The following is a 19,156-nucleotide window of genomic DNA, read 5'->3' as shown; positions in this document are numbered from 1 at the left end:
ACTAGCTCTGGAACTAATTACTTTGAGAATTTGATTTTCCTTCTTTTCAATGGAAATTGTTTCCCTCTTCTTGAATAAAGCATACAGGTTTCACAGTGAAGATTCCAGTTCAGAATACTGCTCTCATGGTTTGCTGTGTGTTCTGTTTTAAGATAAAAGTAGTGAGGTATTTTTCTTTAAAATAAACCTTTATCACAGTGGGTTTTCCTCCCCTCTTTAGTGAATCGTATAGTGTAATTTTTCTAGGTTCTGATAATTTTACACATAAATCTATTGCTGTTGCTTTTACCATTTTCAAAACCTCTGTGATGAAGACCAAGTTGTTTTCCATGCCTCCTCATATTTCTTTCTTATACTATGCCACTACACTTAATTAGTTTACTGCACCTATCTTCTCATCTTATACTACATTAAATTGCATGCTTAGCTCTTATCAAAATGGAATGTGAGAGGCTCTTGCTTGAAGTTTTCCCTTTCTTGTCTTTATTCAGAGTGTTTCATGGCCATGGAATAATTTCCTTCCTTTTACTTGTCATTTTATATTCTTCCCCTTCTCATGGTAGTTCAAGGCTTCTCTTTTCTGGGAAGTTTTCATTTATTTAAACTATCTTATTTTACATCCAGTCAATCTCAGTTTACTTTGCTAATTTTTTGTGTAATAAAGATTAAAAAAATACAATTTGTGTTCATGAGCAGCTGCATGCCACTTTAAGCCTATCCAACTTGAATTACTACACAAGTAACATGTTTTTCTTCTAGGTAACAACAAAACTGTCCTGGGACATTTAGTGCTACCTAGTGGTCAGAATGTAAAACCTTTGACTCAAAGTCTTGTGTACTACTTCCTTTAGGGAGACTGTTATGCTAGATTTTTACTTTTCCTAGCTTCACATTACAGTTCCACCTTAGGTAGTCTTTGGGGGGGGGAACACACACATTCATTGTAATCTTAAGAACCTTTAAAGATAATCTAATTTTTTCACTTTGTAGATGAGAAAATATTCAGAGAAGGGAAGTGACTTATCCAAGGTTTCATAGCAAGTTTATGGGAGAACTAGAACCTCAGTCTCGGTCTTCTGACTCTTAAGTCCAGTGCGCTCACTACACTTACTTAGAGTCTCCTGTAACTACTGTCTACTACCATCAGGAAAATCTCCCTCTCATCTCATCTTTCCTGTTTTTATTTACTGTCTAAGATGTTCTTTCCAACCTAATGTATTAGCTTAGTGTCTTTGACTCTGTCATGTAACCAAAATGCACTCCAAAATTTATTTGATAGATTCTGTGTGGCAGAACTCATTCCTTAAGGGCAAGTAAAGTACTGAAAGGATCTTTAGGTACTGGAGAAATAAATAAGCTAATTTAAATAACTTTACCAACTGTAACTCAGAGAAGTATTGTACTATAGAGCGCTACTTTCGATAGTTTGCATTGATTCTTTCCTTGCTTCCACTGAAATTTAGATTAACAAATTTATTCTATACAACAGTGTTTTAATTGATATGTTTTGTCTTTACATTATGATCATTTCTGGAGAGAAAACCATCTTCCTCCCACCCCCATTCGACTGAATCCTCCCTTGAGCTAAAGAGTGATTAAGCAAAAAAACATTTGATATAGTGACTGAAATTGAAATGATATGGGATATTCTGTAGTATTTGTCCTCCACCTCTCTGTTATGAAAACAGTGTTTTATTATTGGTTTTCTGGATTCTTAATTGGTTTTCCAGTTGCCTAGAGATTACCTTCCTTTTGTTGATCTTTTAATTTACATTTTTGTAATTGTATGTTTTGTTTTTGGTTCTCCTTATTTTGTACTGCATCAGTTCATGCAAATCTTTCCATGTTTCAGTTTCTCATATTCATTGTTTCTTTTTCTGGAGGACTAGACTTGTGATTTCATGTACTAGTTTTTTTTCCTATTCTCAGGTTGATGACCATGCAGGACTTTTGAATAAGTGAGGGCAGAATGAAGAAGTGAGTCTATTGTAAAATTAAACAACTATAAAAAATAAGCATTACAGTGTAATGTCTGTGATTTTGAGATTTTGTTTCCCTTCCCTTTTCTTGGCAGGAAATTAAAGTCCTTTGGGTTGGTCTTACTTAAACCCAAAGTTAAAAACAATGATACTTTGACTAATTTGTAATCTCCATAATACTATAGAAGATGCTTCCACACGAATCCATCCTTTGATGCCTTATCAGATCCAGATGACCTTTGATTCTAAAAGTCTATGGCCCAAAATTCAAGCTCTACCAGGTTCTGCTATGCTAGACAGGTTTCAAGTATGGGGCCAACGACAGATTGTATTTTCTTTCCTACAGTCAATCTTGTTGAATTTTGAGAGGCTCATTACCAGTAAGCTTTCTACTTGGTGATGAATTCTTTGACTATAGGAATTCATGATGTTAAGAAAATTTTTAAATGTCCATCTATTATGTACATTCCCTTTCTGCTTCTATAGTGATGGTAGCAGAATATTGGGAAAGGGGACAGAGGATGCTGAGAATAATAGTACCGTCGTTAGTCCACTCATGAACATTAACTTAGTGGTTGGTAATCTAAATGTGAAATCCTTGTTTAGTGAATAAATAGCTATACTACTGGATGAAGGGAATCATAGCAGTCTTTCTAAGGGAAACCAAAAGACAAAGGGAAGCTTCAACTGAATATAAAGGTGATTTTTTTTTTTAAAGATCACAGGTTTTCCTTGGAGAAAAAATAGTTTATGAAGTTAGTTATTTTGTGTATTCAAAAGCAACAAGAAGCATTTCATGGGGCACTTGGTCGTCTTGTTAGGCCAATGATAAACATTTGCAAAAAAGATCACTATGAAGAATTAGAGAAATTCTATGCAAAACCCAATAAAATATTCCAAATGAAATTAGCATGTTTACACAGATGCCCAGTAACTTCAGAGCAAAGATGGATGTAGGAAGAAACTGTGAAAGTTATATAGAAAAACATGATTCAAGAATAAGAAACAAGAAATACCAAAAGTTTGTAGCCTATACAGAAGCCTCTTGGCTATATATCAAGAATACTTTCTTCAAGAAATGAGTCTTAGGGCATTGAACATGGCAAGCACCAGATATCACTCCCCCCAAAAAATGAATTCGATTATATTTTAACAAACAGGAAACAATTAGTTATATCCTAAAGTTATTTCTGACTTTGTATCTTTGTAAAGTGAGACTAACTACTTGTTAGAGCAAAGATCAACTTCGATAACAAATTAGAAGAGAGGTTAAAGATGAGTAGTAGAAGATAGGACATGCAGTTAAGGTATCTCCAGATTGACCTATTTAAACATTTATTGATATAAGAGAATGGAAATAATAGAAGAGACACAAATAGAAACCATCACCTTTTCCTAAGAAAGTGTTACCAGAATGAGTCAATTGCCATAATGATAATATCTAAAGAGCCTAAAAACACACTCTTCTTGCTAAGCAAATTGAGGTGGCAATAAAAGGAAACAACAATTTAAAATGTAAACTTTGTAAAACCTTATAAACAAAGATGGTGGAAGATTTTGAGCAGCATTATCTCATAACACGGAAAGAAGTTATAAAAAGAAGTGTTAAGAAACCTTGGGCAAGTGATTCACCTAAGGCAAGTCATTGCAACAGCATTTAAAGATGAAACTGGGCAGATTCACTAGGAACCTCACCTGTTAACTACTGGCATTACAATAAACCTTGCCACTTGATTGGAAGACAGTTGGAGTGTGTGAATTCATTCCAGGCAGACTCCCACCCTATACCCTGACATTTCAGGATTCCCAGTGTGGAGGGAATTTTGATATTTGTAATAATTGCTATGAAATGTGTAATGAATCTGCTAGTAGGTTAGAATTGCCTCCCTTGTGAGAGAGCTCACCATCAATGGCATCCTTCTGCCTGTGTACCTAAAGTGAATGGAATCAAAGACTGTAGAACCAGTTCATGTCACAGAATTCTGGTCCTGTGACCCACCAAGTAATGACCCCCAAGGACTTGAGCAATATTGCTCCCACAGGATTCCAGAACTGTTGTTTTGTCTTCCATTTTGTCGTGTGAAACCACTCTGGCCTTGGGAACGATTGTTAATAATCCACCTTCCTCCTTCCCTTCTCACTTGTGATTTATGTATATAATCTCTGTCTTCACTTCAGCAAGGTGGGATTCTGATCGTGAGAATTCCGGATTTGCAAATCTCTTCCTCCTAATGAAACTAATTAATTAAGCAGCTACCACATTACTAGCAAAAAAAAAAAAAAAAAAGATGGAACTAAAGGGAGGACAGTGAACAGAAAGATTTTAAAGATTTCTATGATGAAATTTTTTTGTCAACAACAGGGGAGTCTCGACAGTTGAATTCCAATATTGCAATTGCATGAGGGAGTAGAAATAGTATTAAAGGAAAAAAAAGATCAGCAAGACTAGACCCAAGTGTATACAGAAGAGGTCCATTTAGAGATAACATGATTTTGAGGGTTTTGAGGGATCAGTTCTTAAAGATAACTGAAGAAGGGGGCAGTAGGATACCAACAGTTAAGAGTACTCTGAGAAAACTTGTATGAATTGTTGCTGAATGAAATGAGCAGAATCAGAACAATTTACACAGTATTAACAATGTTGTAAAAGTTAACAGCTATCAAAGATTTAAGAACTCTGATCATTGTGATGACCAACCTAGATTTCTGAGGATTAGTGATGAAGATGCCACCAAACTCCTAACAGAGGTGATGAACTCAATTATGAAGAATGACATATAGAGTCTTGGACACAGCCAACATGAGAAGTTGTTTTGCTTGACTGTGCATAGTTGTTATAAGGCTTTTGCTTTTCTTTTTTTTTTCCTTCCTTGTTAGGGAAAGGGTGACAGGAAATAGAGAAATTAAGTGTTTATTAATTGAAAAACATAAAATCTAATTTTCAGAAAGACAGAGTATTTACCAAATGCTTAGAAAAAGACACAAATCTTATTACTGCCAAAAAAAGGGATTGAGAAAACATCAATAACTAACAACCCTTATGCCTGTTTTACAATTTATTAGGAAATCTTTGAGAAAACTTTGTACCTTTATTAAGAGCATTTTTTAAATAAAAGTAAATGTTTTGTTGTTGCCTTTGTATCTTAGTCATTGGGATGAAGAAAGACAGTTAAGCAAAAACATCAGACATTTCAACCACCTCTGACAACGTATACATACAATATTTTAACCTAGCATTCGTCTGCCCCTGTGCTGTGAGGGGAACAGTTTGTTCTCTAGAACCTTCTTTGGTTTTTCAGTTTCTCAGAGTGTATGATCATTTCCTTTACGTAGTTGTTTGTAGTCATTATTATCCTTTTGGTTCCACTTATTTTATTTTGTGTCAGTTCTTACTAACCTTCCTATGTTTCTCTGAATTCCTTCTGATGATTTAAGAAAATAGATAAAAATGCTTTTTATCCAAACAATGATATACAGTTGGGTTAGCACCCCATATTGCTATTCTGTCAGTACATGGTTTTAGAACTAAGGAGTGATCAGACAGGTAGAAGAAAAAGAATGCAGTCATGAAAGAAGAGGAGGGGGGGATGTTCAACAGTGTCACATGCCACAGAAAGATTGAGAAGGATAGGAACTGAAGAATGACCATTAGATTTGTTGATGAGATCATCAGTAACCTTGGAGAGAGTATTTTCATTCATGTGGTGAAGTTAGAAGCCAGATTACAAGGGGTTAAGATTTGGATGATTCAGCAATTAGAAAAGCAAGCATAATGAAACATTTTAATAAAAATGTTAACATTGATATCTTTTGTTTTTACGTCACTTTTATTTCAGAATAAATCTCTCCCCATCATTCTTTGAAACAAATATTAAAAAGAGGGCAAAAAAGCAGCAAAAACAAATACATAAATACGGTCTAATAATATATGTAATAATCCATACCCATAATTATACCCACTCCCTCACCCCAGCTCCCCCCACCTCTGAAAAAAGGGAAAGAGATATATTTTCTCAACTCTTCTCTAAGGCCAAGCTGTGCCATTATAATTATACGCAGCTCAGTTTCATTTTTGTGTTCTTTTATTTACATTGTTGCCATCATGTATTATTTTCCTAATTCTTATTTCACTTGTATCAGGTCATATAAATCTTAACTCTGATATGAATCTTCTATGTATTCATGCACATTATATCTTATGAGCACAGTAATATACCATTTCATTTTTGTAGCAGTTTGTTTAGCTCTTCCCATAATGTATAGCTAAACTTAAGGCATCAACTTTTATTTTCAATTCTTTGCTACCATAAATAGTCCTGCTTTTTTGGAAAACAGTCTTTTCAGCAAGTGTCTGTTAAAGGCCTCATTTCTCAATTATATAGAGAACCAGTCAAGTTTTATGAGAATATAAACCATTTCCCAATTGACAAATGGTCAAAGGATATGAACAGGCAGCTTTCAGATGAAGAAATCAAAGCTATCCATAGGCTTTGGAAGAAGTGCTCTAAATCACTTTTGATTAGAGAAATACAAATTAAAGCAACTTTGAAATACCAACTCATACCAATCAGGTTGGCTAATATGACAAAAAAGGAAGATGATAAATGTTGGAGGGGATGTGGGAAAATTGGGACACTACATTGTTGGTGGAGTTAAGAACTGAGCCAACCATTCTGGAGAGCAATTTGGAACTATGCCCAAAGGGCAACTATACCCTTTGATCCAGCAATACCACTACTAGCTCTGTATCCCAAAGAGGTCATTAAAAAAGGAGAAAGGACCTACGTATGCAAAAATATTTATAGCTGCCCTATTCATGGGCAAAATATTGGAAATTGAGGGGATGTCTGAACAAACCAGTATATGAATGTCATGGACTACTATTGTGCAATAAGAAATGATGAACAAGCACATTGCAGAAAAAGCTGGAAGGACTTGTACAAACTGATGCAAAGTGAAATGAGTGGAACTGGGAAAACACTATGTATGGTATCAGCAACATCGTGTGATGATCAGCTATGAATGACTTGGTTTTTCTCAGCAGTAGAATGATCCAAGACAAGTACAAAGGACTCAGGAAGGAAAATGTTATCCATATCCAGATAAAGAACTGATGGACTCTGAATGTGGATCGAAGCATATTTTTTTCACTTACTTTACTTTTCTTGTGTGATTTTTTCCTTTTTGATTCTTCCACAATTGTGATGAATATGGAAATAATGTTTTGAATTATAGCATATGTATAAACTATATTAAACTACCTACCATTTTCAGAAAAGAGGAGGGGAGGGAGGGAGGAAGAAAAATTTGAAACTCAAATTTTGTAAAAAATGAATGCAAAAATTTTGAACATTTGGTATATATATAGTACTTCTTCTGTCTTGACCACCTTGGGGTATATTCCTAGCAACTGGATCTGTGCGTTAAAAGGTGTTGGATATTTTGTTTACTTTCTTAGCATAATTCCAGATTGCTTTCTAGAAAGGGTGGACCAATGGGGAACTGTTTAGTGTTTGCCAACAGTATACTAGTGCGTCTGTCTTTCAGGGACCTCTCCAACATTGATTCTTCCAATTTTATGTCATCTTGTCAATTTACCAGGCATGAGGTAGAACCTTAGAGTTGTTTTGAGTTTCAAAGAGATCATACTTTTTAATGTGATCAATCCTTCATACAGTTTTTAATAGTTAGAATTTCTTGAGAACTGTTTGTTGCTGTCCTTTGACCTAATAATACCTCTTGGAGAATGTCCCTATATACTTGTGTGAATTCCTTACATAAGCAGTTTATCAGAAAAATTTGACGCGAATGATTTTCCCCCAAAATAGACACCTTTACTTCTTGTCCTAGTCACATTGATTTTGTTTGTTCACAAGCTTTTCAGATTTATGTAACTGAAATTATCTGTCATTTTCTTTTGTGATTATGGCTTTCTTTTGGTTAAGAATTCTTCTCTTAACGCTTAATTGTGAAAGATAACCAATTTCATGCTCTCACTCTCTCTTATGTAATGTAGCCCTTTAGGTCATATACCCATTTCAGGTTGGGGGGGGTGGTATGTATACTATAAGATGTTAGTTTAAACCTGATTTTTGCTAAGCTCCTTTTTGGTTTGCCCTCAGATCCTATCAAATAGGTAGCTTTTCCCCATGTAATTTATTGTCTTAATTTTATTGAGTTTAGGTTTATATGAGTTTCATGATTTCTTATTCTTTTGTACTTAGTTCGCTCACTGATCTGCTTTCCTATTTCTTAACCAATGCCTACTTCTTTAACATGTAATTTGTAGTCTTAGAAGTATTATTCTCCCTTAATTTCTTATTTAAAAATACTTTTAGAAACCTATAAATTAAAGAATAAGTGGAATCTTGTCTAAATTTTAATAGTATTTTTATGTCTTTAGGAAAGAGGCAATATTTAGATTCATTTTTTTTTTTACCATTGATTATGTATTAATGGATTTGATCAGTTTTTATATTTGTAAAGAAATGTCAAATTCAAGTACATTTGAACAAAGAGATTACTTTGTGGCAGCAGTGTTTCCAAAACAGCTTTTTAAAGTAGCAGTTTCAGGGTGCAGTAGATAGAGCACCGGCCCTCGATGCAGGAGGACCTGTGTTCAAATGCGGACTCAGACACATAACACTTACTAGCTGTGTGACCCTGGGCAAGTCACTTAACCCCATTGCCTTGCAAAAAAACTAAACTAAAATAAAATAAAGTAGCAGTTTCAGTTTGTTGTAAATATACCAGTCTTTTTTTAAGAAGTAGTAATGATTTGAATACAGTTGGGATTCAAGGTGAGCCATAGACAATCCTAGGATGACTGTTACTCTCACAACTGTTAAATTTGTTTCCAAGTTACTTAATCCAAGTGTTGTCCAGTTTAGTCGATATATGGACACCTACTCTATGTGAGGCATAATCCTGGGCATTAAATTAATGTTTTCTTATGAGACAGGTTAAAATGTACAAGTATTATTTTATGATACCACTTTTTAAAAAAATGTTATACTCTGTAATTAAAAGTACTATATTTTTACTTTGTTTTTAGAATTGAAGTTGGGAGAACTGCTTCATGACAAACTGTAAGTATATTATTGAAGTTGCCTTTGAAATGGGATGATTTAATATTTGTTTTAGATAATGTGTAGGTAATACGAACTCTTGGAGAGTAGTATTCTCATGGAAAATTAATTATCTAATCATACACTTTAGAACTTTAAAAAAAATGACTAATTATAAGCATTTATACAACTTGGTGAACTGTTTTGTGGCACCAGGCACATTGATATTCATAGTACCACTTTTTTTTAATTTGATGAGGCCATTTTTGTCTACTTCCTTACCTAACATCTTCACTATAGGATTCTGTGTGACCCTATAGTTGTCACTTACTGTTCACTTGGAATAAAGTAGAGTGTACAAATAAGGGGGTTAAAAATGTAAGTGATTCAAAAGCACCCTGTTTTATGTCCTTACCTTTCTTTGCCAGTATCAGCTTATTATGTATTTAACCTTTTTCACCTTATGTTAATAAGAGCATGCCATACTTGTTAATTCATCCTCTATTAAGTTGATTGTTCCTGTGTTTAATCTTCAGTAAATATCTTTAAAAATGAAATATAAAAAAAAATGTAAGTGATTTACTTTCTTTTGCTCAAGGAACAGGTGGCGATGCAATAATAAGACTACTAGGCAGTAGAAAGAATCTGGTTTTGTGATGTCTCCAGTGTATGCCTGAACAACAACAAAGTATCTATGCCCAGTTATGCTGCCACTCCTCTTCTGAAATCTTTTGGGTTACAGTGTGAAATTCCAAATTAACTAATGCTCTTTAACCAGTGGTAATTAATATGTATGTCTTCCTTTGACTAGTGACTGAGACTTATGCAAAAAATATTTTGCATTTTTTTTTCAGCAAACAATAAAGTTTCTACTGGGTATAGAACCCTTTGTCATGCACTAGGAGAGAAACAAAGTTTAATAAAGAGCTTATTGTCTAGGAAAAGAGAGATTAAGTTATAGTAATATAGGCTAAGCTCACAAAATGTTGTGATACCTCTTACTGTTAACAATTGGAGTAAGGCTTCCTACAGGAAGTAGCATTTGAGTTGGACCTTAACTAATGGTTAAGTGTTTAATAGGTAGGAGTAGAAGAAAGAACATTTAAAATATAGGGAATAGCCTAAACAAAGGCTTGGAGGTAGGAAAATTCAGCTGTGCTTGGGGAACAGTGAGTGATCCTTTTGGGATGTTGCAGAGAGCCCATAGAAAGAGGTAAAATGAGCTAAGTCTGGAAAAGTCATGTGGGGTTAGATTGTATGATGTCAAGGGGAAGAGTGAAAAGGGCGGCAGACAGAACCTTGTTGAACAACAATATTCTGTGGTTGGCATCTGGACAAGGAGATTGAAAAGGAACAGTTGAATGAACTATGTCTTGGAAGGCAAAGAGGAAAACATACAGAAGGAAATGTGGTCACCAGCATCGTAACCAAGTCGCACTTCAATGATTCAGTAAACCCTACTGTAACATGGCTTGATATGCAAATTGGACAGTTGGTAATTGATACGAGTTAGGGCTTGAATCCCAGAGTCATGTCAACCTCTTTGCCATTGTCATATTGCTGACTGAATGTGTAAACTTTTTTTTAATTTTTGGAATTGCCTCCTAGAAAACTGTTTTCCTACTATTGTGTTTTTACATAGCCAGTTCTTTATGCTAGATAGGAAATACTTGTGTATAATTTTTGTGTAATTAAGTAGATGACATTCAGTTGAAATGCAAGTGTCAGAGACTGGAAAAAACTGTTACAAAAAAAAATTTAGTGATCAATAACTGTAGCTTATAGGCAGACTAATGGATTGGTTGAAGGACTATAATTTGTTGGAATTTTTTCTGCAGCTTTGGTCTTTTTGAAGCTATGTCTGCCATTGAAATGATGGATCCCAAGATGGATGCTGGCATGATTGGAAATCAAGTTAATCGGAAAGTTCTCAATTTTGAGCAAGCTATCAAGGTGCAATGATTATTATTATACTCTTATTTTTATAATTTCAAAATTTTAAGTAAAGTGATAAACAGAACCATTTGTATTAACTGTCATATTTACTGTAAGAGACAGTTTTTCTTCTAGGTATCTTTAAACATTCAGATAAGTGCTGCTTAACATAATTTAAGAAACCACTGTTCATTTGAAACACACACACAAAATACTTTTAATGTCCATTAAAAGAATGAGATGAATTTACATCAGTAATTTTGTTAATTTTTTTAAAAAAATACATTTAAAGTGTCTGACAGTTCATTTGAAATTTTCTTATCACTATAACAAGTAAAATATAGTACTGTTAAGACTGCATTAATTTAAAATCTATTTGAAAGAAAATTTTGAATTCAATTATAAACTAGAGTGGAGCTTAACTTTGTAATATTAATGGAAAAAAGCTATACTAAGGAAAGTGATATTGTTAGCAAAATTAATGACCTATTAAACTTGCTTAAGGGCAGCAGCTAGGTGGCACCATAGTACATAGAGTGCTGGACCTGGAGTCAGGAAGACTCATCTTCCTGAGCTCAAATCTGGCTTCAGACACTTAATAGCTATGTGGCCCTGGACAAGTCACTTAATCCTTTTTGCCTCCTTCTTTTTATCTGTAAAATGAGCTGGAGAAGGAGCTGGCAAAGCACTCCATTATCTTTGCCAAGAAAACCCCAAATGAAGTCACAAAGAGTTGGACATGACTGAACAACAAAAATTAGCTTGTTTATGGGATCCAACTTTTAAAAATACTAATAGCTGACGTATATAGAGCACTTCTAAGATTTATAAAGCATTTTTTTTTCCACAACCCTGTGGGGTATTGGAAGTATTATTATGCCCATTTTACAGATGAAGAAACAAGCTAAGAGAAGTTGTGATTTGCCCCTGGTCACACAGTTAAGTCAGTATGAGAAGATTTAGTCTGCTACATCAGAGACTTAGAACTTAGATTCATTGTCTTGAATGGAAACAGTAAGCTAAATCTTGTTTCCTTTCAGTTAACTGGGGCTAATTAAAAATTAGTCTTATCTTTCAAGAAGTAAGGCTAAGGAGTTACTCATTGTTCATGAAAGTAATGTTGCTGCATTTCTGTTTTTTAAATTTGTTATATATTTTACTAATTTGCTACCTTTCTCCCCAGCTCAGATTTGTGAAGTTAAGAATTTTTCTGTTATTCCTTCACTCATGTTCTGGAGAGCCCAAAATATGAATTAACTTATTCTTACTAGTCTCCAGATTGGAAAATATGAGTTGGCATTTTCCTCGAATTGCTGTTTTAAGAAATTCAAATTGGTTTTCAAATAAAGTGTGCAAATATGTCAGCATAAGTGTTGTGCTTCGGGACTTTCATCTTATGGGCTAATTTACTTAGATATTTCTTGAAAATCACTGAATTATGTGGGCAATGGTTTTTTTGATGACTTATAAATTTTTGGTTATTGTTTTCACATCTGATTTTTTTTTTCCTTTTTAGGATGGCACCATAAAAATTAAAGACTTAACTTTACCGGAGTTGATAGGGATTATGGATACGTGTTTTTGTTGCTTGGTAAGAACTGGATACAATTTATTAGTTGTTTCATCTTTCAAGACTAGGACTTAATTTTTTAAAGTTCACTTTCCAAAAATGTGTATATTTTTTGGTAGTAAAGTGTCTAATACTGGATCTTCAGTAAGAAATGGGTAAAACTAGTGGAGTATGTGATAGCTTAGGGTATTGTAGGTTCCTTCTTTGTTGCCATGATTTCCTCTGGTTAAAAGTAGGGGAGGGGCAAGGAAGAAGGGGAAATGGCTTTTTTTTTTTTTAATTTTTATTTTTTTTTCCAAATATGACTAAGCCCCTGAGTTTCATCCTTTCCTCCCACATTCTCAGGCTTTTCCAACACTGTATTCTTCCTCTCCATTTTTTCTAATGTAATACGGCACCTAAGGCAATTTAGATATACTAATGCTGAACCTTTCTACCATGAAAATCTTTGGCTACAAACAATATGCAATTATCTCATGAGTCTAATTTATGCTTATTATTTAATTATCTTCATACAGGTTTAAAGTATGGATTCTTATTGTTGTTATTAACAGTGGCTATAAGTGCCTTCTAGGTTCATAATTCTCTTTTAGTCTGTTCTAGGTCTGGACTTTTAAAATATAATGTAATGAGCAGGCTGTGCCCCAGTCCTTGGACAAACTATTGTCTTTTAGCCTACATCTAGTCCTCATAAGAGTAAGATCCTTCTTTTCTCACTCACTTCTTTCTGTTTTGTGGCTTAGATCTTATTTTCTCCATTGAAACATTCTAGATATTCTGTCTTGTTCCTCCTTGAGACTCTAACTGCTGTCACTGCACTTGGTATCCACCACTGGATCCTTACTCTATCTTCTTCTGTCTCAGCTTTTTTTTTTTGTCTTTGATCAGGTTCTGCACAACTGTCTCCTGGGCACCATCCACTCAACTGGCCTAGCTAGAGGTTTCCTTTTACCTCCCCATCCATGGGATATTACAATTACTCCTGGCAATATCCCATTCATGGTTTCACATTACACATTTTAAAGGTAGTGTGTATTGAATTTTGCACTTCTAAAATACTTACTATAGGCCACTTTGCTCCCCTTCTTACCTCACAAGATTATTGTGAGGAACACACTTGGCAAACTTTAAAATGCTATATAAATGTGAATAGTTATTAATCCTGTCTGTACTCCCCCCCCACCCCCTCAATTTGGATTAGCCCTTTTCATTTCCTTCCTTGTTTGTATTATGGGGCTATATCAGTCCAGACTTCAAGACAGTACTATGCTATGATGGAGTCACAACTACACACAGTTCAATTCTCTTGTTTTGCAGTTTCAGAATTTCAGTTTTAACAATTCACTATTATTAGACCCTAGAGTGTGATTTATTCCATCCAAATTCACAAAGGACTGATTTATAAAGTAAAATACCAATTTGCAATGAAGACTATACCATTAAAGTGTCCAGAATGTTTGTGTCCACTATTCACAATACCTTCTTCCTCATACCTAAGACTATAAACTAGAAATGAGAAGGTTTGTTGGTGAATGTGGAATCAGAGCAGAGGGAATGAACTGATCTTGGGAAAATTTTTAAGATAATACCCAGATTTCTGTCTGCTCCACTATACTGACTAGATGGTTTATGTCTGCTATATAGCATCTAAGAGAGAGACTGTTACACAGTGTTGTATAAATGAAAAGTTCCCATTCTTCAACTCTCCTTTTTCTATACTTCTTGCTTACTCTTCTTTTTGAACAACTCATTCATTATTCTCCATTTCACCGTATTTTTATTATAATTCTGTAAAATGAGAGAGTTGAAATAGATGACATCTAAAATCATTCTGTGGTAATATGCAAATTACCAATTTTACAGATTGCTTTTAATTAATTACATCATGGATTAGTTGCTTTCTGGTGATATATAAGGAGACACGTTAATTACATCAATAACAATATCAGCAAATAGCAGCTCTTTTAAGACTATAAGTTGTAGGGAAAGTGCTGATCTGCATTGATAGAGGCTGTTCCCCCCTAGGAGCTCCCCATACCAACACAGAGGGATATCTCCTAACCCCTGTCGCTGGTAGACAATGCTAGTAGGTCAGCGAAGTGCCATTGAAGGTGTGGGGGCAAGGGAAGCACCTGGTCAAAACTGTGCTGTAGGCTGATTAATATGGCAACAGATTACAGGGTGAATTATAGCAGTGTAAAACTAGAGTCAGGAAGACCACACTGAAGGCTAAAACTAGGTTAGTGTTCATAAGAATGGAGAGAATAGTTTGTACCTAGGGTCAGACTGGATGTAGAAAATAGAGAGAAGGAATCGGAGATGACATTGAAATTTCAAACCTGAGTAAAAGAAAGTAGACAGTTGCCATTAATAGTAAAGAAGTAAGAAAAAGCCACCATAAAGATTATTTTTGGAACATATTGAATTTGAGGTGGTGTTAGAAATTCAGGTAAAAATGTCAGACCGTGGAAAATGAGGCCACCACATGCTGTGAGATGAGTGAAGTTCAAGATTTAGATTTGGGAGTCATCTACGTAGAGATGATTATTGAAACCTTGAGAATCATTGCTCAAAAAGAAGAGTAATGTGAACAGAGAACTCAGGGTTCTCAGGTTGCCAGTGTGAATAGGGCAGGAGGACAGAGACAGGAGGTGCTGCCAGATAGGTAGGGGGAGACCAGGTAGTTGCAGTGTTACAGAAACTAAGGGATGACAGTGTGCAGAAGACATAGTGAGGACTGTTCACATGCTGCAGAGAAGCCAAGAAAAGTCTATTGGGGTTAGTGTTGGGAGTTACTGATACACTTAGAAAATGCAGTGTCAGTGCAGTGATTGAGAGGGAACTGAAATCATAAAGGACTGAACAATGTTGTAGTGGAGGCAGTTATTATAGACTGTTCTTTTGAGAACCTGAGCAGTGAGGGGGAGGAGAGGAGAAAGAGTGGCAGAGTTAAGATTTTTTTTTTTAAGTAATTAAGTTGGCAGGGTATGTATATGTAGGCAGAAGGGAGAGAAAGGGAGAGAATGAAAGGGAGAAAGTGAGAAGAAAGGCTGGGGTTAAAAACAAGTTTGAGGAGTTAGCTTTGGAATGAATAGAGGCATATTTCCTCAGAAACATGAGGGAAGAAGAAGATATTGAAATATTTTGAAGTGAGTTAAAGAAAGTTGAGTGAGTATGTGTAGTATAGTATTGATTAAAGTTGGAGGCGGGTTCATTTGCTGAGTTGGATTAGAAAATAGAGATTGGAAATGTTTAGGAAGAAACAATGGGGAATTCAGTGAGTCATTATAAAATGAGGGGGTTTGGGTTAAATATCTAAGTTCTTTCTTAGCAGAAACATCACTAGGCTTATACTAATGACTTTTCAACTTGATAAGACATGTCAAAGATTGTGTTGTATTTGCAGTTTCTGAGAACTTGATTTTGGTTTAGAAATTTTGTGGTGTTAATCAGGTGCAAATAATGCATTTAGAACTAGTCTGATTAACTGGCTGCATAGATTTTGGCTACAAAGGTCAGGAATAGCTTGGAAGGAGAAAGATCAAAGTATTGGACAATATGCATTGTTGGGCAGGTTAGGATTAGGAAGCCTCTAGAAAGAATCTGAGTAAGAATAGCAAGACAAATAGACTGAATTGGCAAAAGTTCAAAGTAGTGATAATAGACTATATATGTTATGGAAATGTGAGGTATTTTGAAATTCAAAGTAGGTGATAGAGGTCAAAGAATACAGGTAGAGAAGCTGGGGGCAGTAGATCTGTCCAAAAGTACAAGGGGCTGCCCTAGCAAATAAGGAGTGGGACTCGGAGGTTTTTGTTTTTGGGGTTTTTTTCCAATCAAAGGTTAGGTGACCATTTGTCAGCTATGTTTTATTGGGTATGTTCTTGTTTTAGTATTGGTTGTATTTTCATCTTTGTATCCCCAGCACCCATAGTGCTTGGTATATGGTAATCACTTAATAAATGTTTATTGATTCATTAACAATATGGCCTCTTAGTTTTGTTACTATCCTAAGTGATTCTGACTTTAATTCTAAAGATGAAGATAGCCTGAATTTGTGGTCTAAGATGTACTGTGTTTGAGAGTGTTTCCTAGAGGCAGCTAATTTCACCATACTATGTAGATTTCTGTAAATCTGAATCATAGACGGCAATCAACACTGAGTATATTGATCTTTTTTTCACAACCCTTTGGTCTTTTGCTTATCTTACATTTTGGAGGACTAGTCATCGTGTTGGAGGAGTGGTTTGTTATTAGTTACAGGAACAGTTTAGATTTTATAAGCTTCTCATATTTGAATCAATATAAAACATAAACATTTTTGTTTTTATAGATAACTTGGTTAGAAGGTCATTCGTTGGCACAGACAGTGTTTACTTGTCTTTACATCCATAATCCAGACTTCATAGAAGATCCTGCTATGAAAGCTTTTGCTCTGGGTATCCTGAAAATCTGTGACATTGCAAGGGAAAAAGTAAATAAAGCTGCTGTTTTTGAAGAGGTAAGTTTTCTGAGGGGTTTTGCATATGTGTGCGTGTGTGTGAATGTGTGTGCGTATATATGTATACATACATATATACACACACATTCACACATTATATACACATATATATGCCCTGCTTATTTTATAGATGCTTATTAGCATAGAAATTTGAGTTCCTTTTAGGACCACTTTAAGCTACATATTTTTGCAAATGCCTCTGTAGCAAAACAGGTTGGCCTCTGCAAGGCTGAGGTGAGAAACACTTGTAGGTTTCCAGGCTGGCATTCGGCAGGGAAAGAGTCGAGGCAGTTGGCAAACAAATGGCCATGGGCTTTGAAGGATAACAAATGGGAGATGAGGGATTATCTTGCTGATCTTGGGAAATATGATTAGGAGAAGTATAAGGAGAAGGTAAAGAATGGGTGCTCATCCAACAGGCAGCCACATTCACCTCCTCTTTGTAGTAGGTACTGCAGGTATATTATCCCTATTTTACTGAAGAGGAAACTAAAGCTATATGAATCAGTAGACACCTATTTGAGTGGTACAGCCCCAGCTCCACAGAAAGCGAGCATGCTATGGTTAATGAACCTAGAGGCTAGGCATTATAGCATATGGAGGCTCAACCGTAAGACCAGATCTGATTCTTTACTAAGGGAGAACCAGCCAGTCTCCTGAGGGTTACAGCTACTCATCAATATAGGATTGCCAGATGACACTGAAATGGGTAGATTTTACTTGATTAAAACTGAGTGAGCCAGCATAAACTCATGAACAAGTGCTGGAGGCCCTCCATCGTCTCCCCCACTGTTCTGGACAAAAGCAAGAGAAGGAAGAGTCCATGACTCTAAGGGCAGGAGTGAGAGAGGGAAAAGGTATGTCTCACTAGACTTCTTCATCAAGAAAATCTGTAGGAAAAATGAGATACAAGGCCTGCCCCACACAAGGGCTCTCATAACTCTCATTACCTTCTTTGACCAGGACATGGAGATCATAATAGTTCATTTCACCTTTCACTTCCACCCCATATATCCATTTGCCCAAGATATCTTATATTCTTACTGCCACCTTGACCCAGCTCAGATACACGGAGTAGTAGAGAGGACCTGATTGTTTTGATAAAAAAAGATAAAAGAAAAATGACTGTATACTTTTAAACATTTTATGATAGTCCTATCAAATGTGCAAAAATGATAAATAAAATGCTTTTTATGGAATAGATTTTGTTACCATTAGTTATTAAACTAATAAATGTAGTAGTCCAACAGAGGGTTTTTGTTACTCTCGTCTGTTCATTCCAGCAGCTAGCAGCATTTCCTGAGTACCTACTATACACTGGCATGTAGTATATACTTAATAAATGGTTTTTTGACCTATTAATTAAAATGAAAATGTCTAGGAAATATATTTTAGTTTTTGCTTATTATTAAAGAGCACTAGCTAACTTGGAATTTTTCATCTTAATAAGTAAGGGTGATGGTAATTGAAGAGACATAGTAAAGCTGATCCTTTCTTTTTTTACTAGTAATAGGGACTCCCACTGCCCTAGTATCCCCATTCTTCTACAAAGAAAGTAGTTTTTGCCCTCAAGGCTCTTGTAACTTGTCATTCAGAAATGTTTTATCATCGTGTTTATGTAAGGGAGAGCTAATGAAAGCAAATGTCTAAAGGGACTATTTGTGTTTTATCAGATATGATGAATGTTTTTGTTTTGTTTTTAGAGTTGATACTGAATTTGTCTCCTAAGATGGTAATGTAGAAATCTTGGTTTGTGAAAATGTCATTCTCTAAATAAAATCCTAGACACATAAAAAAAGTTCTGTTTTATTTTGACATCTTTCTTCATAAGTGATCATATTGTCTTCCTAAGCTTAAGTTATTCTTAAGTTTCTCACTAAAACTATTTTTAGTATAGATTGATGAGTGTATTCTTTCCCATTGGCAACTTCAGGTTAGTGATGTTGAAACTTCCATAACTTTGGATGTAATTACAGGTGAAGAATTCATAAAGGTGCAAGTCTTGTGAATATACATGTAAAAATCACTTAAAAAATAAAATCTCCCTACTTTGAACTAATTAGAAGGAAGCTTGTTTTAATAACATATGACTTACAGAATATCT

General features: G+C 35.0%; 1 protein-coding gene across 2 annotated transcripts in view; it reads left to right on the top strand.

The window, feature by feature from the left end:
• The window catches only part of LOC114025950 (N-alpha-acetyltransferase 35, NatC auxiliary subunit), a 66,156-nt gene that overhangs the window by 6,191 nt on the left and 40,809 nt on the right, over positions 1-19,156 (top strand). For both annotated transcript variants that reach the window (XM_027839491.1, XM_027839492.1), the window contains exons 3-6: positions 9,034-9,067; positions 10,885-10,999; positions 12,498-12,572; positions 16,885-17,052. In XM_027839491.1, the coding sequence (XP_027695292.1) occupies positions 9,034-9,067; positions 10,885-10,999; positions 12,498-12,572; positions 16,885-17,052 (392 nt within the window). The remainder of the gene's footprint in view (positions 1-9,033; positions 9,068-10,884; positions 11,000-12,497; positions 12,573-16,884; positions 17,053-19,156) is intronic.

Source organism: Vombatus ursinus, unplaced genomic scaffold, assembly GCF_900497805.2.
Source record: "Vombatus ursinus unplaced genomic scaffold, bare-nosed wombat genome assembly UNPS02014832.1, whole genome shotgun sequence".
Classification (NCBI taxonomy): Eukaryota; Metazoa; Chordata; class Mammalia; order Diprotodontia; family Vombatidae; genus Vombatus; species Vombatus ursinus.
This window is presented reverse-complemented; position numbering and strand designations above follow the sequence as displayed.